Below are 21,952 nucleotides of genomic sequence, written 5' to 3' on the forward strand. Positions count from 1 at the left end.
TACTAAATCCTAGTTTATCTCACTTTCATCTTGTATGCTACACAGCCTACTAAATCCTAGTTTATCTCACTTTCACCTTGTATGCTACACAGCCTACTCAATCCTAGTTTATCTCACTTTCATCTTGTATGCTACACAGCCTACTCAATCCTACTTTATCTCACTTTCACCTTGTATGCTACACAGCCTACTAAATCCTAGTTTATCTCACTTTCACCTTGTATGCTACACAGCCTACTCAATCCTAGTTTATCTCACTTTCACCTTGTATGCTACACAGCCTACTCAATCCTAGTTTATCTCACTTTCACCTTGTATGCTACACAGCCTACTAAATCCTAGTTTATCTCACTTTCACCTTGTATGCTACACAGCCTACTAAATCCTAGTTTATCTCACTTTCACCTTGTATGCTACACAGCCTACTCAATCCTAGTTTATCTCACTTTCACCTTGTATGCTACACAGCCTACTAAATCCTAGTTTATCTCACTTTCACCTTGTATGCTACACAGCCTACTCAATCCTAGTTTATCTCACTTTCACCTTGTATGCTACACAGCCTACTCAATCCTAGTTTATCTCACTTTCACCTTGTATGCTACACAGCCTACTAAATCCTAGTTTATCTCACTTTCACCTTGTATGCTACACAGCCTACTAAATCCTAGTTTATCTCACTTTCACCTTGTATGCTACACAGCCTACTCAATCCTAGTTTATCTCACTTTCACCTTGTATGCTACACAGCCTACTCAATCCTAGTTTATCTCACTTTCACCTTGTATGCTACACAGCCTACTAAATCCTAGTTTATCTCACTTTCACCTTGTATGCTACACAGCCTACTCAATCCTAGTTTATCTCACTTTCACCTTGTATGCTACACAGCCTACTAAATCCTAGTTTATCTCACTTTCACCTTGTATGCTACACAGCCTACTAAATCCTAGTTTATCTCACTTTCACCTTGTATGCTACACAGCCTACTCAATCCTAGTTTATCTCACTTTCACCTTGTATGCTACACAGCCTACTAAATCCTAGTTTATCTCACTTTCACCTTGTATGCTACACAGCCTACTAAATCCTAGTTTATCTCACTTTCACCTTGTATGCTACACAGCCTACTCAATCCTAGTTTATCTCACTTTCACCTTGTATGCTACACAGCCTACTCAATCCTAGTTTATCTCACTTTCACCTTGTATGCTACACAGCCTACTAAATCCTAGTTTATCTCACTTTCACCTTGTATGCTACACAGCCTACTCAATCCTAGTTTATCTCACTTTCACCTTGTATGCTACACAGCCTACTCAATCCTAGTTTATCTCACTTTCACCTTGTATGCTACACAGCCTACTCAATCCTAGTTTATCTCACTTTCACCTTGTATGCTACACAGCCTACTAAATCCTAGTTTATCTCACTTTCACCTTGTATGCTACACAGCCTACTAAATCCTAGTTTATCTCACTTTCACCTTGTATGCTACACAGCCTATTAAATCCTAGTTTATCTCACTTTCACCTTGTATGCTACACAGCCTACTCAATCCTAGTTTATCTCACTTTCATCTTGTATGCTACACAGCCTACTAAATCCTAGTTTATCTCACTTTCACCTTGTATGCTACACAGCCTACTAAATCCTAGTTTATCTCACTTTCACCTTGTATGCTACACAGCCTACTAAATCCTAGTTTATCTCACTTTCACCTTGTATGCTACACAGCCTACTAAATCCTAGTTTATCTCACTTTCACCTTGTATGCTACACAGCCTACTCAATCCTAGTTTATCTCACTTTCACCTTGTATGCTACACAGCCTACTAAATCCTAGTTTATCTCACTTTCACCTTGTATGCTACACAGCCTACTAAATCCTAGTTTATCTCACTTTCACCTTGTATGCTACACAGCCTACTAAATCCTAGTTTATCTCACTTTCACCTTGTATGCTACACAGCCTACTCAATCCTAGTTTATCTCACTTTCACCTTGTATGCTACACAGCCTACTCAATCCTAGTTTATCTCACTTTCACCTTGTATGCTACACAGCCTACTCAATCCTAGTTTATCTCACTTTCACCTTGTATAGTATGTTGTTATGTTGTATTCACTTTATATGCTACACTGCATACATGTCACATTTGTTCACCTTGATCAACAAATGGAATTCTCATACTAAATTATATTACTGAATATTTTACATATTTACTTACTATAATCATTGCTCTATGTTGCCTGTAAATATGATTTACAATGAAATGTCCAAAATATTTAATATAGTAGTAAGTATATACAATGTAAGCTACTGTATCTAGGCGTACATGTATTAGTATTATAAATTAATTTCGTAATCACCCATTAGTTCCAGTAATAAAGTTATTTTTACTGATTTTACCAATAAATATTTTAGTTCCTTGATATTAGAATATAAACATTGAATGTGTAATTCTTTATAATGGCACTTAACATCATCATTATTTATGTGAAGGGCCTTCTTTACACGACCAAGTGTAATATGAGATGCCTTCTTTACACGACCAAGTGTAATATGAGATGCCTTCTTTACACGACCAAGTGTAATATGAGATGCCTTCTTTACACGACCAAGTGTAATATGAGATGCCTTCTTTACACGACCAAGTGTAATATGAGATGCCTTCTTTACACGACCAAGTGTAATATGAGATGCCTTCTTTACACGACCAAGTGTAATATGAGATGCCTTCTTTACACGACCAAGTGTAATATGAGATGCCTTCTTTACACGACCAAGTGTAATATGAGATGCCTTCTTTACACGACCAAGTGTAATATGAGATGCCTTCTTTACACGACCAAGTGTAATATGAGATGCCTTCTTTACACGACCAAGTGTAATATGAGATGCCTTCTTTACACGACCAAGTGTAATATGAGATGCCTTCTTTACACGACCAAGTGTAATATGAGATGCCTTCGTTTCAGCTAATTTAAACCACATAAGGGAAGACCAGGAAGGACAATCACCAATGACAAACTTGTATGTAAAAATGTAGATAAATGATAAGGCTGTGCTTATTTCACTATTATGAGTTTCAACTCTAGTAGTACTGTATTTGGTTTTCTTGGAAGTATTGTTTCGTTGTATATGGAATTTTTATTCTGAAATAACGTAATCAATCAACAAACTTGGTTTTTATACATTTATTGCTTAAAATAAGTATAAAAAGCAAACATATAACTTGTCATTCAACAATTGCACAATAAATTAAAGATAAAAATAAATCAAGATGAATAAATAAGTTATAAATAATGTTAAACAAAAAGAAAATGATATAGAGTTTTTCTTTATTACTTAAAAAAAATATAGGGAGCGACTGTATCCAATTAATATGCCTCTTTCTATTTAAATAACTATTATACTCTTCACAAGAACAAAACTATAAATGCTACAATTGCTATGTACCAAAGTACATCTTGCATAGTTATATAAATAGCTTTTAAACAGTAGAAAAAAGTAGACAACATTAACAAACAGTATAAGGAAAATGTTCAAATTGAAACTAAAAGACAAGTAGTTAAAACCACTTGCTTAAATTTAAAAGACAAGTAGTTAAAACCACTTGCTTAAATTTAAAAGACAAGTAGTTAAAACCACTTGCTTAAATTTAAAAGACAAGTAGTTAAAACCACTTGCTTAAATTTCATTTGGCCTATCATCCACCTTTTGACTACTACATAAACTATTTTCACGTTCTCAATTCTTCTGTAGCATAATAATACTAGATTTACTTTACAGTTAGATTTTGCATAACTTTAGCAACTTTTTCAACATCTTTCTTTTGCTGTACATCTTTTACAAGTTTAATGTCATCTAGAGATTTTGATCTTCTACGACGTATAGATCTAATACAAGCAAGGTTTGATTGGTTAGAATTCTCTGTGAATGTGACATCATCCTCATCAGTTTCCATTTTTGTCTCAAAACGTCTTGGATTGTAATACGGCTTGAGATAATACTTTCTAAATCGCCTTTCCCGGGTAGCTTTACTATAGTTCTCTTGCCTCTCCATTCTTGTTGTTGTTGAACAACTGGGACTTTTCTGAGCTTCATCGCTTTCAGTTATTCCTTCTTGTGGAACATATTTGATGGGGCCCAAACCTGTAACAAATGTTGGATTCATGCAAAGAACTTGGTAACTGGAAGAACTTTTTTTGCTTTCTCTTTCATTTTTCCTTTCTCTTTCATTTTTCCTACTTTTCTCCAGCAGAAATTGTTTACGGCTGTCTGTTACAACACTGAGCATGCCCAATTCCTGCAGAGCATTATCCACATTCATGCTTCTTGCTGCTGCCTTTAAAAAAGATAAATGCATAATAATTATTTGTTTACTTGTCCCTCGTATCGTAATCATAATGATTTACAAAACCAGTACAGTATTTAATAACATTAATAGAAATTATCTGAAATTAGAATGACTATATAATTAATTTAAAGCCAAGCATTCAAGCAAGTACAACAATAACAAATTATTAAAAAAACCAAAACACAACAATCCATTCCAGATTATGGGAAGTGTAGAACCGGCCTTTAACTGTCATTTTATTGATTTCTGTTGATCGATATGTAGCGCGCCTGGCTGTGTGTGATGACCGAATCGTCCCGCCCGGATTCTTGACTGAATCGGTCCAACAACTACCTACCACACTGCACCACCAGCAGGCAGGCTAGGCCCAGCAGGGACGATTCAGCCCAGCCAGGTTTGGCACCCAATATACGTACACTCAACTAACTCAAGTGTATAATATCCAAATATCTTACCCTTTCTTTTAATTAAATTAATATACACTGTACTTCCCATATACCTGCAGGCAGAAGAGTTTAAAAAGCAATCTAAACGGCTAGCCTAGTTAATTGTGTTAGCTCCTTTTTGTAATGTAATGTTTACGTATATAGCGCCCTCAGTACCGAAGGACACATCTCCCACACGAACGCGCCAATAAAAATCTTTATACCAAAAAAAACAACGTATTTTTTATTTACGTTTAGTGTATTCAATAAATAAATCCAAACTAAAAAAAATGTATTAATGCATAATTTTTCCATTCATATATTATGTTTTAATTATTTTTTTGCAAAAGAAATTACACAAAGTTGTTACAGTAGAGTATTGATTTAACAAACACACACATTAAAATGTCAGCCTCCTGTAAAATATTTTTTGTTGCTTGTAATACTGTATTCCCATAGTTTTAACCTAAGTCTACCCATCATTTTTGAATTAATTCATTTGAATCATTCTAAAGGAACATGGATGAAGATAGAAGAGCCAGTGGGGGTTTGCTTCTTAAAAACTTGAAATTAGCATCGCATTCTATCCTCGAGTCAATGAATGGACGATCTCCATGTCCAAATTGCAAAGCATCAAGAAAGTTTTATTGCTATACTTGTTATGTACCGGTTGAAGAACTCAAAGATAAAGTTCCACAAGTAAAGGTAAATGTTTACTTTCAATTTCTAACAATATCTAACTAAAGACTGATTGGTAATTATCAAATTAATCTGACATCAATCAATAGTACTATAGTACTTAGTAGAGGGGGTAGGCGAACTTACTACTGAACCTTTTTAATTTACACGTGCGTAGCCTGTCACTTTTGACGTGCTCGTATAACGTAATTTCGAGTTGAAAAGTAAGTCAAGAAAACAGAAATCGGGCAAAAAGAGTGCGCAATAACATTTAACGCGCAGTGCGCGCGCAAAAATCTGCGCACTCATGGCAATTTTGTAAACGCTTAAAATTGCCTGAAACGTACTCTTATTTCGAAAATAAATTTTGAAAATTTTAAGCGCGCGTACGCATGCGTTACATGCGCTACGCACGTAATTGTATTGCCATATGATGATTTATGCCCTGAAATTTATGAGTACCAAATTTTATTTAATTGTGATTCATGGTTGTGAAGATATGATTACAAACGTGATTTCGTTAAATTGTGCGTAGACCGCGTAATTTTTTATTGCGCACCGTGAAAACATAACCACATCGATTCCTGGCCATAAGGAATATACTGTGAAAAATTGACTTAGCTAGATTAAACTGATATCAAGATAAGGTCAGAAAGCGATAAAACGCATAGTGATACCGGACCGACAGACAGACCGACCGACATAGTGAACTATAGAGTCGCGTCCACGCGACTAAAAACAAATACTTCCCAGGACAAATTTCAATTCAACTTTAGGGGTAGGGGTGTACATAGCTATGATAGGTGTATGTTTTAAGTACGTTGTAAACTGTATAAATGAATAGGTGTCATATTGGCTGATAATTAAAATATCTAATTTTGATACTGCGTCCCCCCAGCCTTCTTTCTCCTCTCACCATCCCAACCACAATCAACAAACCTTAACTCCTCCCCTGGACAGTTCAAATGTAGTAACTTTTCCTATTACAATTCCAATCATATAGACTACTTCATTATGCCAATATTTTCGCTCCTTCTCCTCCCCTCCAAACACACCCCAGATACTGGGTGATATGTTTAAGACGATTCCAGTACAAATTGTGTTAGCCAGCACTCCCAATCCATAATCCCTCAAGCAGTTTTCAAAAGCAGTTTAAAACATTCCCAATACAGTTTCTGACATGGTGATAAGCTTACATCCCCACCTCAAACTCCATTCCCCTTCCCAGGGATAATTAAAATACATTATCCTACTACAATTCTGGTCAATTTGATAGCCAACTACCCCTAGCCTAAGCAAAATCCTCACAACCTTCTGAACCTCAACTCCCACACCCTATCTAACCAAATCCCCGGATTTTTGCAATGTGACGTCGTTTAAAACCTTCCCAGTACATTTGCTATAATTTTGATACCCTATATGTATGGTTTCATGCAGAAACAGAAATTTGTATAACGAACAAACATCGAAAGTGGACCATTTCGGTCCTAGATGGCGTCTGATGTTCAAATATAGTAGTAGAACACAGTAACAGTAAAGAACGTGTGTATGTTCACACAGGAAATGGATGTCTGTAATGAGACAATCCAAGAGGCCAATACATAGCTGGATATAGTTAAAGTACTTTGCTAAATGTGTAATTGAATAGGTGTCATATTGGTTAATGAATAAAATATGTACAGTATATCTATATCTATATTTCCCCAAACGCCTTGCTGAGGATAATTCAAATACTGTAAAACTTTTGTAGTATAATTGTACAATTCGATAGCCTACAACCCCGAGCCCTAGCAAAAATGACATCACAAACTACCACAGCCAACCCCCCCACCCCCCCACCGCCCTCCCACAAAAACCCCAGTTCGGGGGAATTTTTTTAATGTAGTTTAAAACCTTCCGGGTACAATTGCCATCATTTTGATACCCGATATGTACAGTATAACCCTGCAGAAACAGAAATTTGTATATCGAACAAACATCGAAAGTGGGGGTTTTGACCACATTTTGGTCCCTAACTTGGATCCTAGGTGGCGGATGATGTTCAAATATAGCTTAGAACATTCCCGGTACAATTGCGGTCATTTTGATACCCCATATGTAAGATTGCGTGCAGTAACAAAAATGTGTATAGCGAACAAACAAACAAACACACAGACAGACGTACAAACTCTCTCACTTATAATATAGATAAATAATAATAATGATAATAATACAGTATTATCATATCATTATTAATTAGGCCTAGGCCTACTAAATAATAATGACAGTAACTATAAAAAAATTGTTGTTGTTGAATATGCTATTTTATTGGTTTGTTTCTATAGAAGTAAACGTAAATAACTTGATTAAAACTGCAAAATGGAAAGGTCTGATTTCGATTAATCTTCATTTTTAAAAATGTTTTTGGAGGAAAATATAATTTTTTTGGAATATGGTTATGTTATAAATCAAATACATTTATTGATTTTATATTAGCAATATTCTTCATTATTTTCTTTGTACTGTAGTTACCATTAAAAATTGACATAATAAAACATCCAAAAGAAATAGATGGCAAAAGCACAGCAGTACATGCTGGGTTAATATCACCCAATGATGTTACTATCTACACCTTTCCATGTATTCCAGATTTTGAGTCATCTGAAAAGGTAAATCATTATATAGTCATCATTAAGTTTTCTTTCATTGCTGGGTTAATACAGTATCACCCAATGATGTTACTATCTACACCTTTCCATGTATTCCAGATTTTGAGTCATCTGAAAAGGTAAAATCAATGATTATATAGTCATCATTAAGTTTTCTTTCATTGCTGGGTTAATATCACCCAAAATCTTATTATTATTATTATGTATTCCGGATTTTTATTGATTCTTCAGAGAAGGTAATCATTACAGTCAAGTTTTCTTTCATTTTTTAAAATGTTTGGTGTATATTGTTTCTTTTACACCCAGTTTATCATGTTCCTTGTTATTTGTCATATTTGACTTGCAGGTAGTGCTCGTTTTTCCATCTAAAGATGCTGTGAAATTAGACGATATTTTTAAAGTGCCAAAAGACGACAAAAAAGAGGGAAAGGAAGACGACAAAAAAGAGGGAAAGGAAGACGACAAAAAAGAGGGTGTGAAAGAGCAAATAGATTCCTCTTTCACACGTGTTGTTTTTATTGACAGTACTTGGAATCAAAGTAATCAAATATTCAGAGATGAAAGATTGAAAGGTAAATTATAAAAACTAATATAACAACAAAATACAGTGTTTATCAATATAGAAAAAATTATGATAAATATTTTATTTTGATAGAAACTTTGTAATAAATGCAGTAATTATAGAAAGGTTAATATTATTGGTAATCCAGTATGTTATTACGATAGAATTATTGGTAATTAATTATTTTATTACAATATAAATGTTAATGCTGCTTCTCTTCTAATAGCATTAACATTACGAAGATAAAATAATATTTTGATATCTATAGAAACGATTATCAATAACATTATTATTGATTACATTAGTGAAAAAATATCAATATAGTAAAAAGCAATGGTTATGGTTTATTATGTCATTCTGTTTTGTTCTTATTAGGTTTACCTTGTATAATACTGAACAGTAGAGAAACCTGCTTTTGGGGAACACAAATCATATGACGTCATTCTGTTTTGTTCTTATTAGGTTTACCTTGTATAATACTGAACAGTAGAGAAACCTGCTTTTGGAGAACACAAAAGGACAAGCCAAACACTTACCTAGCAACTATAGAAGCCATTTATTATTTTCTCGTTGATTATCACAATCTAACGCACGACGATATTCCATATGACGGCCGCTATGATAATCTTCTGTATTTTTACGCGTTTATGTACAAAGTGGTTGAAAAAAGTAATGAGGAGAAAAAACATGAGGGAATGGAAAATATAAGAAAACGAAAACGACAAGATTGGGAAGAGAAAATAAGAAATAAGAAACTTGACAATTTAGATGATGTAGAAAAAGAGAAATGTAAACAAAATAATGATGATTCGAACAAAAAAGCAGGTTCTTCATAATATCAAACAAACCACTATTAAATCACTTGTCGTCGCTATATTCGTAATAGCCTATATATTGTACCCTATGTTCACACTATACAAGTTTTTCAAATTGAGTTATCGTCTTCACTGTTCGTAATAGCCTATATATTGTACCCTATGTTCACACTATACAAGTTGTTCAAATTGAGTTATCGTCTTCACTGTTCGTAAAAGCCTATATATTGTACCCTATGTTCACACTATACAAGTTGTTCATATTGAGTTATCGTCTTCACTGTTCGTAATAGCCTATATATTGTACCCTATGTTCACACTATAAAAGTTGTTCAAATTGAGTTATCGTCTTCACTGTTCGTAATAGTCTATATATTGTGCCCTTTGTTCACACTTTACAAGTTATGATGTTCAAATTGAGTTTCAAATGTTTTTTTTATTGCTCTTAATAAACAATCAACACTTTGATAAACATAAATGAATCATAGAAGGTACACCTGATTCTTGGGAGCAGACGGCAATTTATCTCTCAAATTACTAGATTGTTCAATGCCGCCGGTTTGGTAACCCACGTAAACTTTTATTGGCTTATGATTGATTATACTATAAGAAACAACAATAGAGACTCTGTATTTGGTCTTCAGATTCAAGTCCATTTTGTTTTCTGACCTCTTTATGTAGAACAGGTGTCCATATTTGTTGTTAAGGAGTGTAGGCCAGGTGACAAGAGTCTTACTTTAAAGGTGTCCATATTTGTTGTTAAGGAGTGTAGGCCAGGTGACAAGAGTCCTACTTTAAAAAGACAGAACCCTAACCATGGTTTTCGTAAAACCTATTCTGCGAATATTATATTGATTGAGGATTATCTTTATGTGACCAAATAAAATGGAAAGCGATTAAACACCGATGTATCTTTAATCACAACAACTACGATATTTCACTCCGCGTTCACAGAAGGGTAATGAACTATATCAATATATCATGAGAATAGAAATTGACATCATGATATAAGTTGGGCTACGTGCATTGTCGACGACGATCCTTGTCCGTACAAGCCGGAGTTACAAAAGTAATTACAAATATTGAAAATACAGAATAATACAATTTTACCGACCTACTTGTTAATTCGTGTGACTTTAGTGTTAGAAGGTGATTTCAAGTACATGACTAGCGTGTCTACCACTTACAAAACATCTGCTGTTAAACAACAAAATATCTTTTCAACAATGTTGTACTATGTAGTCAAATAAATTATGTCACTTTGTGGTGTCGGATGTAAAATACACAGGCCAAAATACAGTTGAAACAGTTGGTTGCTTTATATTTTAGAACTTGACATGAGGACTACTACAAACGGCGTCACAAAAAGTGTTAAACCATCTCTGGCTACTATGGTTGACCAAACCAATATTTGCTTGATTCATCTCCAATGCCAAAAAAAGAAAAGAAAAAAAAAGTGGGGGTTAAACCCCGTGTAATCACAGTTTATTATTTAAGCCTAAATTGTTGTCATTTTTATCGGCCAACAAGTAGTAATACAACGATTACAAAATGTGAGAGTTGAGACTGAGGCCATGGCCAACCAGTGAACTTCATAGTACATATATATATAGGCCAGTTGTTCGCTTTCTTGACCAGCAGTCGTTAAAGTAATTCCCACCCAATATTCTGTTTGTATTTTTTTTATAGTTACCGTACTAAATACAGATGTGGTATCATTCCATCCCTTTTATAGTTACCGTACTAAATACAGATGTGGTATCATTCCATCCCTTTTATAGTTACCGTACTAAATACAGATGTGGTATCATTCCATCCCTTTTTTTACTCTGATGTTATTAAGATGGTATGATTTGCTGTCTACATTGCTGTTGGTGTATTTGATATTAATAGGCCATATTAGTATTACAATGATTAAGTAGCCGTTTCGATATAAATATTCATAGAATGACGTTAGACTACAATATTTATAACAATGCTACTGATTTTTTTTCGAAATTAATGTATATATGTGTATATTTATGACGAAACATGATTCTATAGTGAATATTAAACAAACTTCACAGTACCACACATTATTCATAAACACCCGCTGAACACCAATAAAGACGCCGCAATACATTTGAAAAAAATGACCGAAGCAAAACGTCAATAAATAATGACAATACTTGACAGAAGTTGAAGCATAGAATAAGCCTAATAAAGACATGCATCTTTTCTTAGAAATTATACGGCACTAAAATTTTGATTAAAACAAATTTATGATAGAAATGTTATATAAAATCTCGAATTTGATGTTTTACTGTACATAATTGCTTTTATTTTTATTAACATAATTTGTGTATTAATATACGGTATATGAAACCCTGAAATTCACCAAAGAATCTGAAATGTTGGGTCCTCCTCGACTCATAGTGCTGAGTATTATTGGCTATACTTGTTGCGGTCGATTGACGTAGTATAAATTGACAGAGAGTACATTCACAATATTGTTCTGCATTATAACCAATCAAAAAGGTTGCTTGTGGTCAAATGACCTAATATCGTGAAACGTCAACGTTAAAACAAAGTCAACACTAAACTTTATCGTACAATACATGGTGTCACCTGCGTCTACGCAAATCAAACTATTGGAATTACTAGGTGTTTATTGTGGTGAAATTCGTAGTTTTCGAATTCAGTAAAACAATAGTCGGTAAGTAATACAATCATTATGTTAAAATTTATCTCTAATTTTTAAGTTAAAGAATATTTCTTGCCGTAAAATTGCCTTCTTTATTCAAAATAGTTTTTTTAACGGATTGTGGAATAAACTAAACTGAACCATATTAGTTTTAATGTACCATAAAGTTTTCTTTAAAGGCAATAAGGTTATTATGGATTGATAAATAATCATCATAATACCGTATGGACTATATCTTCATTGCCCCAAGTGATTGCTATGTTCAAAATGATCTGATACCATTTAAATATAGTTTTTTCTTTAAATATTCATTATTATATTTATTTTTAAACTGTTTTTTTAATATGCTGCAATAGCTTTTGCAGCTTGTACTATGGACGTGATTCAATCAAAATAAAATCAAATTTGTATTGAATTGATAAATGAGCGTTCTCGATAATTTTTGTTTCAATGTCGTTCATGCATGTCTTCTTTTTCAAATTAAGGAATAACCGTCTCTATGCCAGAGTTGTTGTTATGTATGAACACATTTTATTATAACGCTATTAAAGCCTGGAACAATTATATTCCTGTTTGTATAGGCCTAAATAAATCGTCCAACATAAAACAGTATACTTTTAGACAGACTCTAAAATCATATTCTAAGGGTACAATACTCCCATAATCTGGAGACACTGCCTTTTAACTGTATTTTGTGTCTTTACTTGAATTTGTATGTTCAAAAAATGTTAAAACCATTTTTTTAATAAAGATTGTTAACATTTTAACTCATAGTTTTTTTTTACGTCTTGGATTATTGATTTTGAATTTCTTCTTTTACAATTTGTGTATGGAAGTACTGTGCAATTTGTTTTTCGTGGTTTGGACCCAAAAGGAATTCAGTATTTTACTTGTTGGTATCAACTACTACTGTTGTACTGATTTTAAAATTGTTTTATATGTTTATATTGTACGTATCTGTGTGACTCTAGTTAAAGTAAATCAATCAATCAAATTAAGTGGTTTAGTGCATTCATTGTTAAAATGTTATTTTTTAGATAAAATGGTAAAAAGAAGTTGGTGTTATTTATTGTGCTTAACAATGTTCCTCACATGTATTCTTACAACTGATGCTATTCTAGGTGTAAGTATACTTTTGAAGAAAAAACAGAATGATAAAACAAAATAAAAATCAATCTAATTGGATTGGACGTTTTAATTACCGATTAAAAACAATTGTTTTATTTAATTTTGTTTAGTCAAGTAGAAGACGACGATCATCAGCGAGTCATTCAAAACGAATTCGAAGAGAAGAAGAAGTAATGATTGGAGTAGCACCAACGTACGACCCAAAACAATCGGCTAAAATGGATGAAATCAAACAGGAAGTAATTATTGGAGTAGCACCAAGGTACGACCCAAAACAATCGGCTAAAATGGATGAAATCAGACATTTTGTAAAGGAAGGCAAAATAAATATAATCAATAATACATCTACGCCGCTACAAGATTCGTGATTTCTCATGTATTTTCCAAAAAGGATAGTGAATAATGAAACAATGAATTACTCTATGTCGGGGAGAATATCGCAAACCACGGATGGATAATTGACGTTATATGAGTAATCCTTAAAAACTGATGTGAATGGTGAAATATTCTGCTGATGAAGTTCCGACCGTTCGCGTATATAGTATACGTGCTACCCGTGAATCCGTCCTGAGTAAGCCTATTAATAATGAAATATATGCTGCTGATGAAGTTCCGACCGTCCGTATACAGTATACCGTTAAACGTGCTACCCGTGGATTCGTCATGAGTAAGCCTATTAATAACGACATGCACGTTTTGTCTGCAGACGAAGTTTCGACCGTCCGTATATCAGTATACCGTTAAACGTGCTACACGTGGATCTGTCCTGAGTAAGCCTATTAATAACGAAATATATGCACGTTTTCTCTGCTGATGAAGTTTCGACCGTCCGTATACAGTATACCGTTAAACGTGCTACCCGTGCATCTGTCCTGAGTAAGCCTATTAATAACGATATATGCACGTTTTCTCTGCTGATGAAGTTTCGACCGTCCGTATATCAGTATACCGTTAAACGTGCTACCCGTGGATCCGTTCTGAGCAGGTCTATTAATTATAACGAAATATGCTGCTGATGAAGTTCCAACTGTCCGTATACAGTATACAGTACCATTAAACGTGCTACCCGTGCATCTGTCCTGAGTAGGCCTATTAGTAATAACTAAATATATGCTGCTGATAGAGTCTTAACTGAAATAACGGATCTTGTGAATGATGTACTGTTTGTTTCGAATTTTGTTTATAGGCATTACTCCTACATACGTTTTAAATGTTGTCATTCATCATCATTAATTATGTTTGTCTAATTTAATTATTGCCTGTCTAATTGGAGAGCGCACGCGGCCCACATGCCACCATCCGTACCATTAATGTTACGAATACTGTGCATATCATGGACTTGGACTTGTACATGGACTCAGATAATGATAATTGATCCGAAAGGGTGAATGTATATAAAATCATGTAAATAAAGATATAACATATTTATAAAAGGATTCGTAATTATTTAAATCAGTGTTGGTTTTAGCTTTAATAAACGTGTACCAATCAATTTGTATAGTAAATACCGGTTAATACTAATTGCTTACCGTAATGATTTATATAAAAACAGAACACTAACCCTCTACGGAACAACGCTCATCGTTCAATGCGTCCATTATTCATGCATGGGGTGCATTCGTCCTAACGGTTTTGACGTCATACAGTTATACGTAATGTGTACGTATGTACGTGTTCGTAAAATTAGCACACATTGCTGAATGGCCTACACTCGTTTCTGTACAAACTAAACATTTTTATAGATAGACCAATACTCAATGTAACGCGAAACTCGGTGATTTCAGAGCCGCCAATGTAGTGGGTTCCCGTCTCGTTGCGTTTTCTCAACTCGGTGATTTCCGGGCCGCTAATGTAGTGGGTTCCCGTCTCGTTGCGTTTTCTTTCTTAATTCTAAAATGTACTATTATAATATTGGCTGACGTCTTTATGTTTGGAGAAGAATAAAATGTACTGTACGTGTGGTTGTTCAGTAAACAGTATTCAACAGGAATCTATAAGTCGTTATTTGGGTTCATGTTGAATCGACTAGGCATGACTAAGGGCGGCTCATGTTAGCACATAAACCACAGATGCACCGAGACTGTGAAATAAAAACAATCATTGAATATTGATAGTATATACAATTCCGAGTCCACATAATAAAACAAATGTGGATTAATCAATTACTCCAATTTACTGTGAGTCCTTACGTAGAAATGATCGGGTTTTCAACACTCAATAGGCGATCGGTCTAACAGACCATGAATGACACACGTCGATGACAAACGAAATGTAAACATTGAAATTGCCTATTTAACCGTATTTTATGCCTGATTACAGAAATAAAATACAGCTACCTTTCATTACAAAAAAAGATTGAGTGGAGAGACCAGTTTTTATCCTGTGTTACCATAATTTGCCGATATATAGTACCGTACTGTACTGTTATTAGGTTATACGGTAACGGTATTTATACCAAACTGCGCACGTCTAAAATCATGTTTCGAGTTCCACTTTACACACAATTAAGAGTTGTATTGGTGTTGGTATCTTGGGTAAGTATGCTGCATATTTGTTGTAAAGATGTAATCAAGCACACGTCTAAAGAAAGGTTTTGTCGGTATTGAATTGAAGCAAGACAACTATTATGACGAACATTCAACAGCCATGAATCATGATAAATATTTCTTAATTTGAGTTGAAATACTCTGGGGTCTTACGACGATAGCCTAAATCTGACGAAATAATATTAAATTGATCATATAGCGCCGATAAGTAGACCGATATAATTTAGTAGGAATAGAATTGTTACATTATTAACTCCATAACCAAATAGGCCGATACTTTATTTTTACATTATTAACTCGAAAACCAAATAGGCCGATACTTTATTTTTACATTATTAACTCGATAACCAAATAGGCCGATACTTTATTTTTACATTATTAACTCCATAACCAAATAGGCCGATACTTTATTTTTACATTATTAACTCGATAACAAAATAGGCCGATACTTTATTTTTACATTATTAACTCCATAACCAAATAGGCCGATACTTTATTTTTACATTATTAACTCGATGACAAAATAGGCCGATACTTTATTTTTACATTATTAACTCGATGACAAAATAGGCCGATACTTTATTTTTACATTATTAACTCGATAACAAAATAGGCCGATACTTTATTTTTACATTATTAACTCGATAACAAAATAGGCCGATACTTTATTTTTACATTATTAACTCGATAACCAAATAGGCCGATACTTTATTTTTACATTATTAACTCGATAACAAAATAGACCGATACTTTATTTTTACATTATTAACTCCATAACCAAATAGGCCGATACTTTATTTTTACATTATTAACTCGATGACAAAATAGGCCGATACTTTATTTTTACATTATTAACTCGATGACAAAATAGGCCGATACTTTATTTTTACATTATTAACTCCATAAAAAAATAGGCCGATACTTTATTTTTACATTATTAACTCCATAACCAAATAGGCCGATACTTTATTTTTACATTATTAACTCGATAACAAAATAGACCGATACTTTATTTTTACATTATTAACTCCATAACCAAATAGGCCGATACTTTATTTTTACATTATTAACTCCATAACCAAATAGGCCGATACTTTATTTTTACATTATTAACTCCATAACCAAATAGCCCGATACTTTATTTTTACATTATTAACTCGATAACAAAATAGGCCGATACTTTATTTTTACATTATTAACTCGATAACAAAATAGGCCGATACTTTATTTTTACATTATTAACTCGATAACCAAATAGGCCGATACTTTATTTTTACATTATTAACTCGATAACAAAATAGGCCGATACTTTATTTTTACATTATTAACTCCATAACCAAATAGGCCGATACTTTATTTTTACATTATTAACTCGATAACAAAATAGGCCGATACTTTATTTTTACATTATTAACTCCATAACCAAATAGGCCGATACTTTATTTTTACATTATTAACTCCATAACCAAATAGGCCGATACTTTATTTTTACATTATTAACTCGATAACAAAATAGGCCGATACTTTATTTTTACATTATTAACTCCATAACCAAATAGGCCGATACTTTATTTTTACATTATTAACTCGATAACAAAATAGGCCGATACTTTATTTTTACATTATTAACTCCATAACCAAATAGGCCGATACTTTATTTTTACATTATTAACTCCATAACCAAATAGGCCGATACTTTATTTTTCAGTGCTGGTTTTGTAGAAGTCAGGGTAAGTGAAATATGGATTGAATATTAGGCCTAAAATATAATCAACATTGAATGGTTCGAGTTGTAGTTTGGTATTTTTGGGTTATACAAGGTAATATATCAGATCTCAGATGTTGAAATGTATCTTGTAAATATTGCTAGTATGTGATCCTCGGCCGTGTTTAAACTATGGTATTTGTACCGAAAATCAGGATGGTTCGTTTACATGTGACTGCCGAGGTACTGGATATCTAGGAGAAACTTGTAACATAAGTGAGTATCGTGTTTATTATTATGTTTAAACTATGGTATCTGTACCGACAATCAGGACGGTTCGTTTACATGTGACTGCCGGGGTACTGGATATTTAGGAAAAACTTGTAACATAAGTGAGTATCATGTATTTTATTCCAAAAAATGTTGGTAACAATGATTAGGCCTACTGACTGTTGATAATGTCTATTATAAACTTATGGATGATGATGTAATAATAAAGTAGCACACAAGAAACAACCGACATAACGTCCTATAAACTGATGTACGTTTATGTGTAGGAAATCCATGCGTACCTTCACCATGTCGAAATTACGGAGTGTGTTCAATTGTTGACGATGAGGCATATTGTTCGTGTGGTGGCACAGGCTACGTTGGAGAATTATGTAACGAAGGTGCGTAATACTATTATAGTGTAACATTATACTTAATTTTAATGATACATACTTTTTTGTGGAGTTTAGTAATTTTGTTATGTTAAATAAATAATAATAAATACGTATAATGAATTGCGATAATAATAAAGTTCAATACCAGTAATAAATAGGAATCTATGAATATATTTGATGTGTCTTATTTGACAAAGATAAGAAGACATAATTACATTGCAATTTTTATTATCATCGATTCATACTATCAAACCCTGATTAAAAAAAAACAACATTATTTTAATGTACTTAAATTTTGTTAGACGATCCATGTTCGCCTAGTCCATGTGAGAACAATGGTGATTGTGTTCGTAATGGTTCTGCCTCCTTTATATGTGAATGTGCCGGTACTGGATACAGGGGACATCTCTGTCGAGAGGGTTAGTATACATGAATGTTAACATTGTTCTGCCTCCTTTATATGTGAATGTGCCGGTACTGGATACAGGGGACATCTCTGTCGAGAGGGTTAGTATACATGAATTGTTAACATTGTTCTGCCTCCTTTATATGTGAATGTGCCGGTACTGGATACAGGGGACATCTCTGTCGAGAGGGTTAGTATACATGAATTGTTAACATTGTTCTGCCTCCTTTATATGTGAATGTGCCGGTACTGGATACAGGGGACATCTCTGTCGAGAGGGTTAGTATACATGAATTGTTAACATTGTTCTGCCTCCTTTATATGTGAATGTGCCGGTACTGGATACAGGGGACACCTCTGTCGAGAGGGTTAGTATACATGAATTGTTAACATTGTTCTGCCTCCTTTATATGTGAATGTGCCGGTACTGGATACAGGGGACACCTCTGTCGAGAGGGTTAGTATACATGAATTGTTAACATTGTTCTGCCTCCTTTATATGTGAATGTGCCGGTACTGGATACAGGAGACATCTCTGTCGAGAGGGTTAGTATACATGAATTGTTAACATTGTTCTGCTTTATATTATGTGAGTGTGCCGGTACTGGATACAGAGGACATCTCTGTCGAGAGGGTTAGTATACATGAATTGTTAACATTGTGTTAAGCACGATTCGTTCAAAAAATAGTTCATAAACTTACAATGGACATGTTTTTGATATTATAGACGATGTGTGTTCTCCAAGCCCTTGTAATGGTGGAGTTTGTTCTTATTCTGACAAACAACCTGGTTTTACCTGTGACTGTCAAGGAACCGGAAAGCGAGGACAACTATGTGATGAAAGTAAGTGGACGTGTGTGACGTCACGTTGGACTTGTGACGAATAAGCGTCCTCATCCTCTTCACCATTACAGTATTATGATTATTTGTTATCACAAGGATACATTTTATTTATTTCAGACGACTCGTGCAGACCAAATCCGTGCAGAAATTATGGTTTATGTGAACGTCTTTCGGAAACGGCATTTAAATGTCACTGCAATAGCACATCATACTTAGGAGATTTGTGTGACGAACGTAAGAACATTTTGAGATGACGACAGATTCACGACATCCTGATATTATAACTTGTTCGAAGTTACTTAGCCTAATAAGTAGTTAATATAATAATTAATAATATTGATTTTTGCTTTTGCAGCTGACCCATGCTACCCGTCACCTTGCTACTATGGAACGTTTTGTAGAAGTTTTTCGCTGACGGATTATATATGTCTGTGTGACGGCACAGGTTACGCTGGTGTTCATTGTGAAAAAGGTTCGCACTCCACTAGTTATTGACATATTTTATAAAACTTGCAGTTCGAAGTGCCTAATACGGTAATAGCACTGCTAGAAATACAATATATTAGCAGATAGGGAATCTAATTTTAATATACATTTGATTTTAGACAACCCATGTATACCGAATCCCTGTCAAAATGACGGAACGTGCAGGTTAGACGAGGAGTATAACATGTTATGTAACTGTACGAAAGGATTTGAAGGCAGTACATGCGGCAGTAAGATTTAATTATTCATTATTAATATTACATACATTATAATATTGAATGTGTAAAACGGACATTACATGATTTTTCTCTACAAATATCGTTTCTGGATCTTTCAATTTGTAACAGATATTAGCTTGACATCATTGTTAATCTGAGCGTATTTTATTTTTTTAGTAGGCCCACCCAAAATAATGGAAAGCACTACGGAAATGACCACGAATTACCGCATTTATGACGTCACCAAGACGCCATGGAATACGGATGACGTCAGAACGAGTGACGCTGTGAAATCTACGAATGACGATAGAATGATAACAGCGAGCGAGGAAACACTGCCACCAATCGGTCAATCACCACCCACTGGTGTTGGAACGTCGTCTATGTTAAAATCACATCTTTTAGTTATTGTTATTTTATATCATTTAACGGTTACGGTACAATAGGCCCATTAAAACCTCATTGGCACAATGTTGCTAAATGTTGATTTTTAAAGATTCAATATAGGCGGCCTAATATATTACTATTATTATATATGCGGAATTATCAAGTAGGCCATGTGACTGTTTTCAATATTTTATTATTAATTAGTTACTCAGGATTCAATGTATTTTAATACATTTACTGTATAGCATATTGATTATTATGATTATAGAATTATTTTAATGGTTTAACAACCATTTGTTTTTCAATAACCGATCGAGAACTCTAAACAATTTTCGCTGACTCGCACTTTTGGTACAATATTAGTGTAGCTACACTTCTTACCGACTAGCATAATAGATTGCAATTAACATTACACGTGGGGCGTTGGCTCCAACGAATCGCATGCTTCGCTGGTTTGCAGTTTGTACCCATCAGACAGACGTTTATAATAAAGTACACCCATTAGTACTTAGACTGTATTAAATTGATAATCCTATAGAATATGTTTTACAACTTTTAGCACTCAATTAAATTCTTGTTATGATTTATTCATTGTGTGACTTTCATTTCAACCTCTGATTTTTTTTTCCTACAATATTGAGGCATTTTGTGCATTTTGATACTGGAACTTCTTTCAAGTTTCATGAAAATGTGTTAAAAAGCTGAAATTTGCCAAAATGCTCAAAATGGATGAAACGAACCCAAAACCGATTTGAGGCTAATTTGTAATATTTATTTTTTTCACGAAAAAAAATTCGCCAGAATTTCGAAGCAGCCCAGCTGAGAGAAATCAAACCAAAGCATTACCCGTTCGCCACTATATACCTCCATGATCTGATGATGTCGTGGAACCGACCCCAAGGCGCGGCTGTTAGGACCCGGTGAAAGAGCACTAAAACATTTTCTTCCGTGGCTGTGCCAGTCGGACGTAAAAATTAGTTACATGTGTAACTTTACATGTGTAATCAGTGATCGTTCGGACGATGAACAATTTACATGTGTAAACTAACAAAAAAATACCCAGCAGGGTCATATTTCATGCATCTCTTTACACTAAGGTATTATCTTGCGGTTAATCAGCTTGCGGTTTAATAATTAAAAAATCCACCTCATGAACCATTACACGTGTAATTGTTCCGTCCGAGTACGTGTCTTATACTAGACTTGCCCCAAGTCTGTATTGTTTTTTTTTTATTTATTTGTTTTTATTTCGACCGCGATTTTTGTCTGAAAATCCCAAGTCTGTATTGTTTTTTTTAATTTATTTGTTTTTATTTCGACCGCGATTTTTGTCTGAAAATACAGACTTGTGAAACGTAGGTTATCATACCGTATTTGGCTATATGTAAATGTG

At 34.0% G+C, this 21,952-nt stretch overlaps 3 protein-coding genes across 3 annotated transcripts; 2 read left to right on the forward strand and 1 right to left on the reverse strand.

Moving 5' to 3' along the window:
- Positions 1-3,219: 3,219 nt before the first annotated feature.
- LOC140040506 (uncharacterized) lies at positions 3,220-5,099 on the reverse strand. Its single transcript, XM_072086496.1, has 2 exons — positions 4,819-5,099; positions 3,220-4,351 (listed from the first exon to the last, which is right to left on the reverse strand). Exon 2 carries the CDS (start codon positions 4,334-4,336, stop codon positions 3,785-3,787), a length of 552 nt encoding a protein of 183 aa, XP_071942597.1. The 5' UTR covers positions 4,337-4,351; positions 4,819-5,099; the 3' UTR covers positions 3,220-3,784.
- Positions 5,100-5,200: 101 nt separating this feature from the next.
- On the forward strand, positions 5,201-12,863 carry LOC140040496 (tRNA-uridine aminocarboxypropyltransferase 1-like). Its single transcript, XM_072086485.1, has 4 exons — positions 5,201-5,493; positions 7,974-8,114; positions 8,461-8,686; positions 9,139-12,863. The coding sequence occupies exons 1-4, from the start codon at positions 5,308-5,310 to the stop codon at positions 9,510-9,512; spliced, it is 927 nt and encodes a 308-aa protein (XP_071942586.1). The 5' UTR covers positions 5,201-5,307; the 3' UTR covers positions 9,513-12,863.
- Positions 12,864-15,657: 2,794 nt separating this feature from the next.
- LOC140050215 (uncharacterized) lies at positions 15,658-21,118 on the forward strand. Its single transcript, XM_072095317.1, has 10 exons — positions 15,658-15,836; positions 17,557-17,578; positions 17,719-17,829; positions 18,111-18,224; positions 18,521-18,637; positions 19,352-19,468; positions 19,586-19,702; positions 19,824-19,940; positions 20,074-20,184; positions 20,350-21,118. The coding sequence occupies exons 1-10, from the start codon at positions 15,780-15,782 to the stop codon at positions 20,616-20,618; spliced, it is 1,152 nt and encodes a 383-aa protein (XP_071951418.1). The 5' UTR covers positions 15,658-15,779; the 3' UTR covers positions 20,619-21,118.
- Positions 21,119-21,952: the final 834 nt, after the last annotated feature.

Source organism: Antedon mediterranea, chromosome 1 (genome assembly GCF_964355755.1).
Source record: "Antedon mediterranea chromosome 1, ecAntMedi1.1, whole genome shotgun sequence".
Classification (NCBI taxonomy): Eukaryota; Metazoa; Echinodermata; class Crinoidea; order Comatulida; family Antedonidae; genus Antedon; species Antedon mediterranea.

Excerpts from the sequence above, each read along its gene's own strand:
- LOC140050215 (XM_072095317.1), top strand. The coding sequence starts at position 15,780 with ATGTTTCGAGTTCCACTTTACACACAATTAAGAGTTGTATTGGTGTTG. Across the intron at positions 15,837-17,556 it reads TATTGGTGTTGGTATCTTGG|TGCTGGTTTTGTAGAAGTCA; the intron begins GTAAGTATGCTG and ends TTTATTTTTCAG. Across the intron at positions 18,225-18,520 it reads TGGAGAATTATGTAACGAAG|ACGATCCATGTTCGCCTAGT; the intron begins GTGCGTAATACT and ends AAATTTTGTTAG.
- LOC140040506 (XM_072086496.1), bottom strand. The coding sequence starts at position 4,336 with ATGAATGTGGATAATGCTCTGCAGGAATTGGGCATGCTCAGTGTTGTA.
- LOC140040496 (XM_072086485.1), top strand. The coding sequence starts at position 5,308 with ATGGATGAAGATAGAAGAGCCAGTGGGGGTTTGCTTCTTAAAAACTTG. Across the intron at positions 8,115-8,460 it reads ATTTTGAGTCATCTGAAAAG|GTAGTGCTCGTTTTTCCATC; the intron begins GTAAATCATTAT and ends TTTGACTTGCAG. Across the intron at positions 8,687-9,138 it reads CAGAGATGAAAGATTGAAAG|GTTTACCTTGTATAATACTG; the intron begins GTAAATTATAAA and ends TGTTCTTATTAG.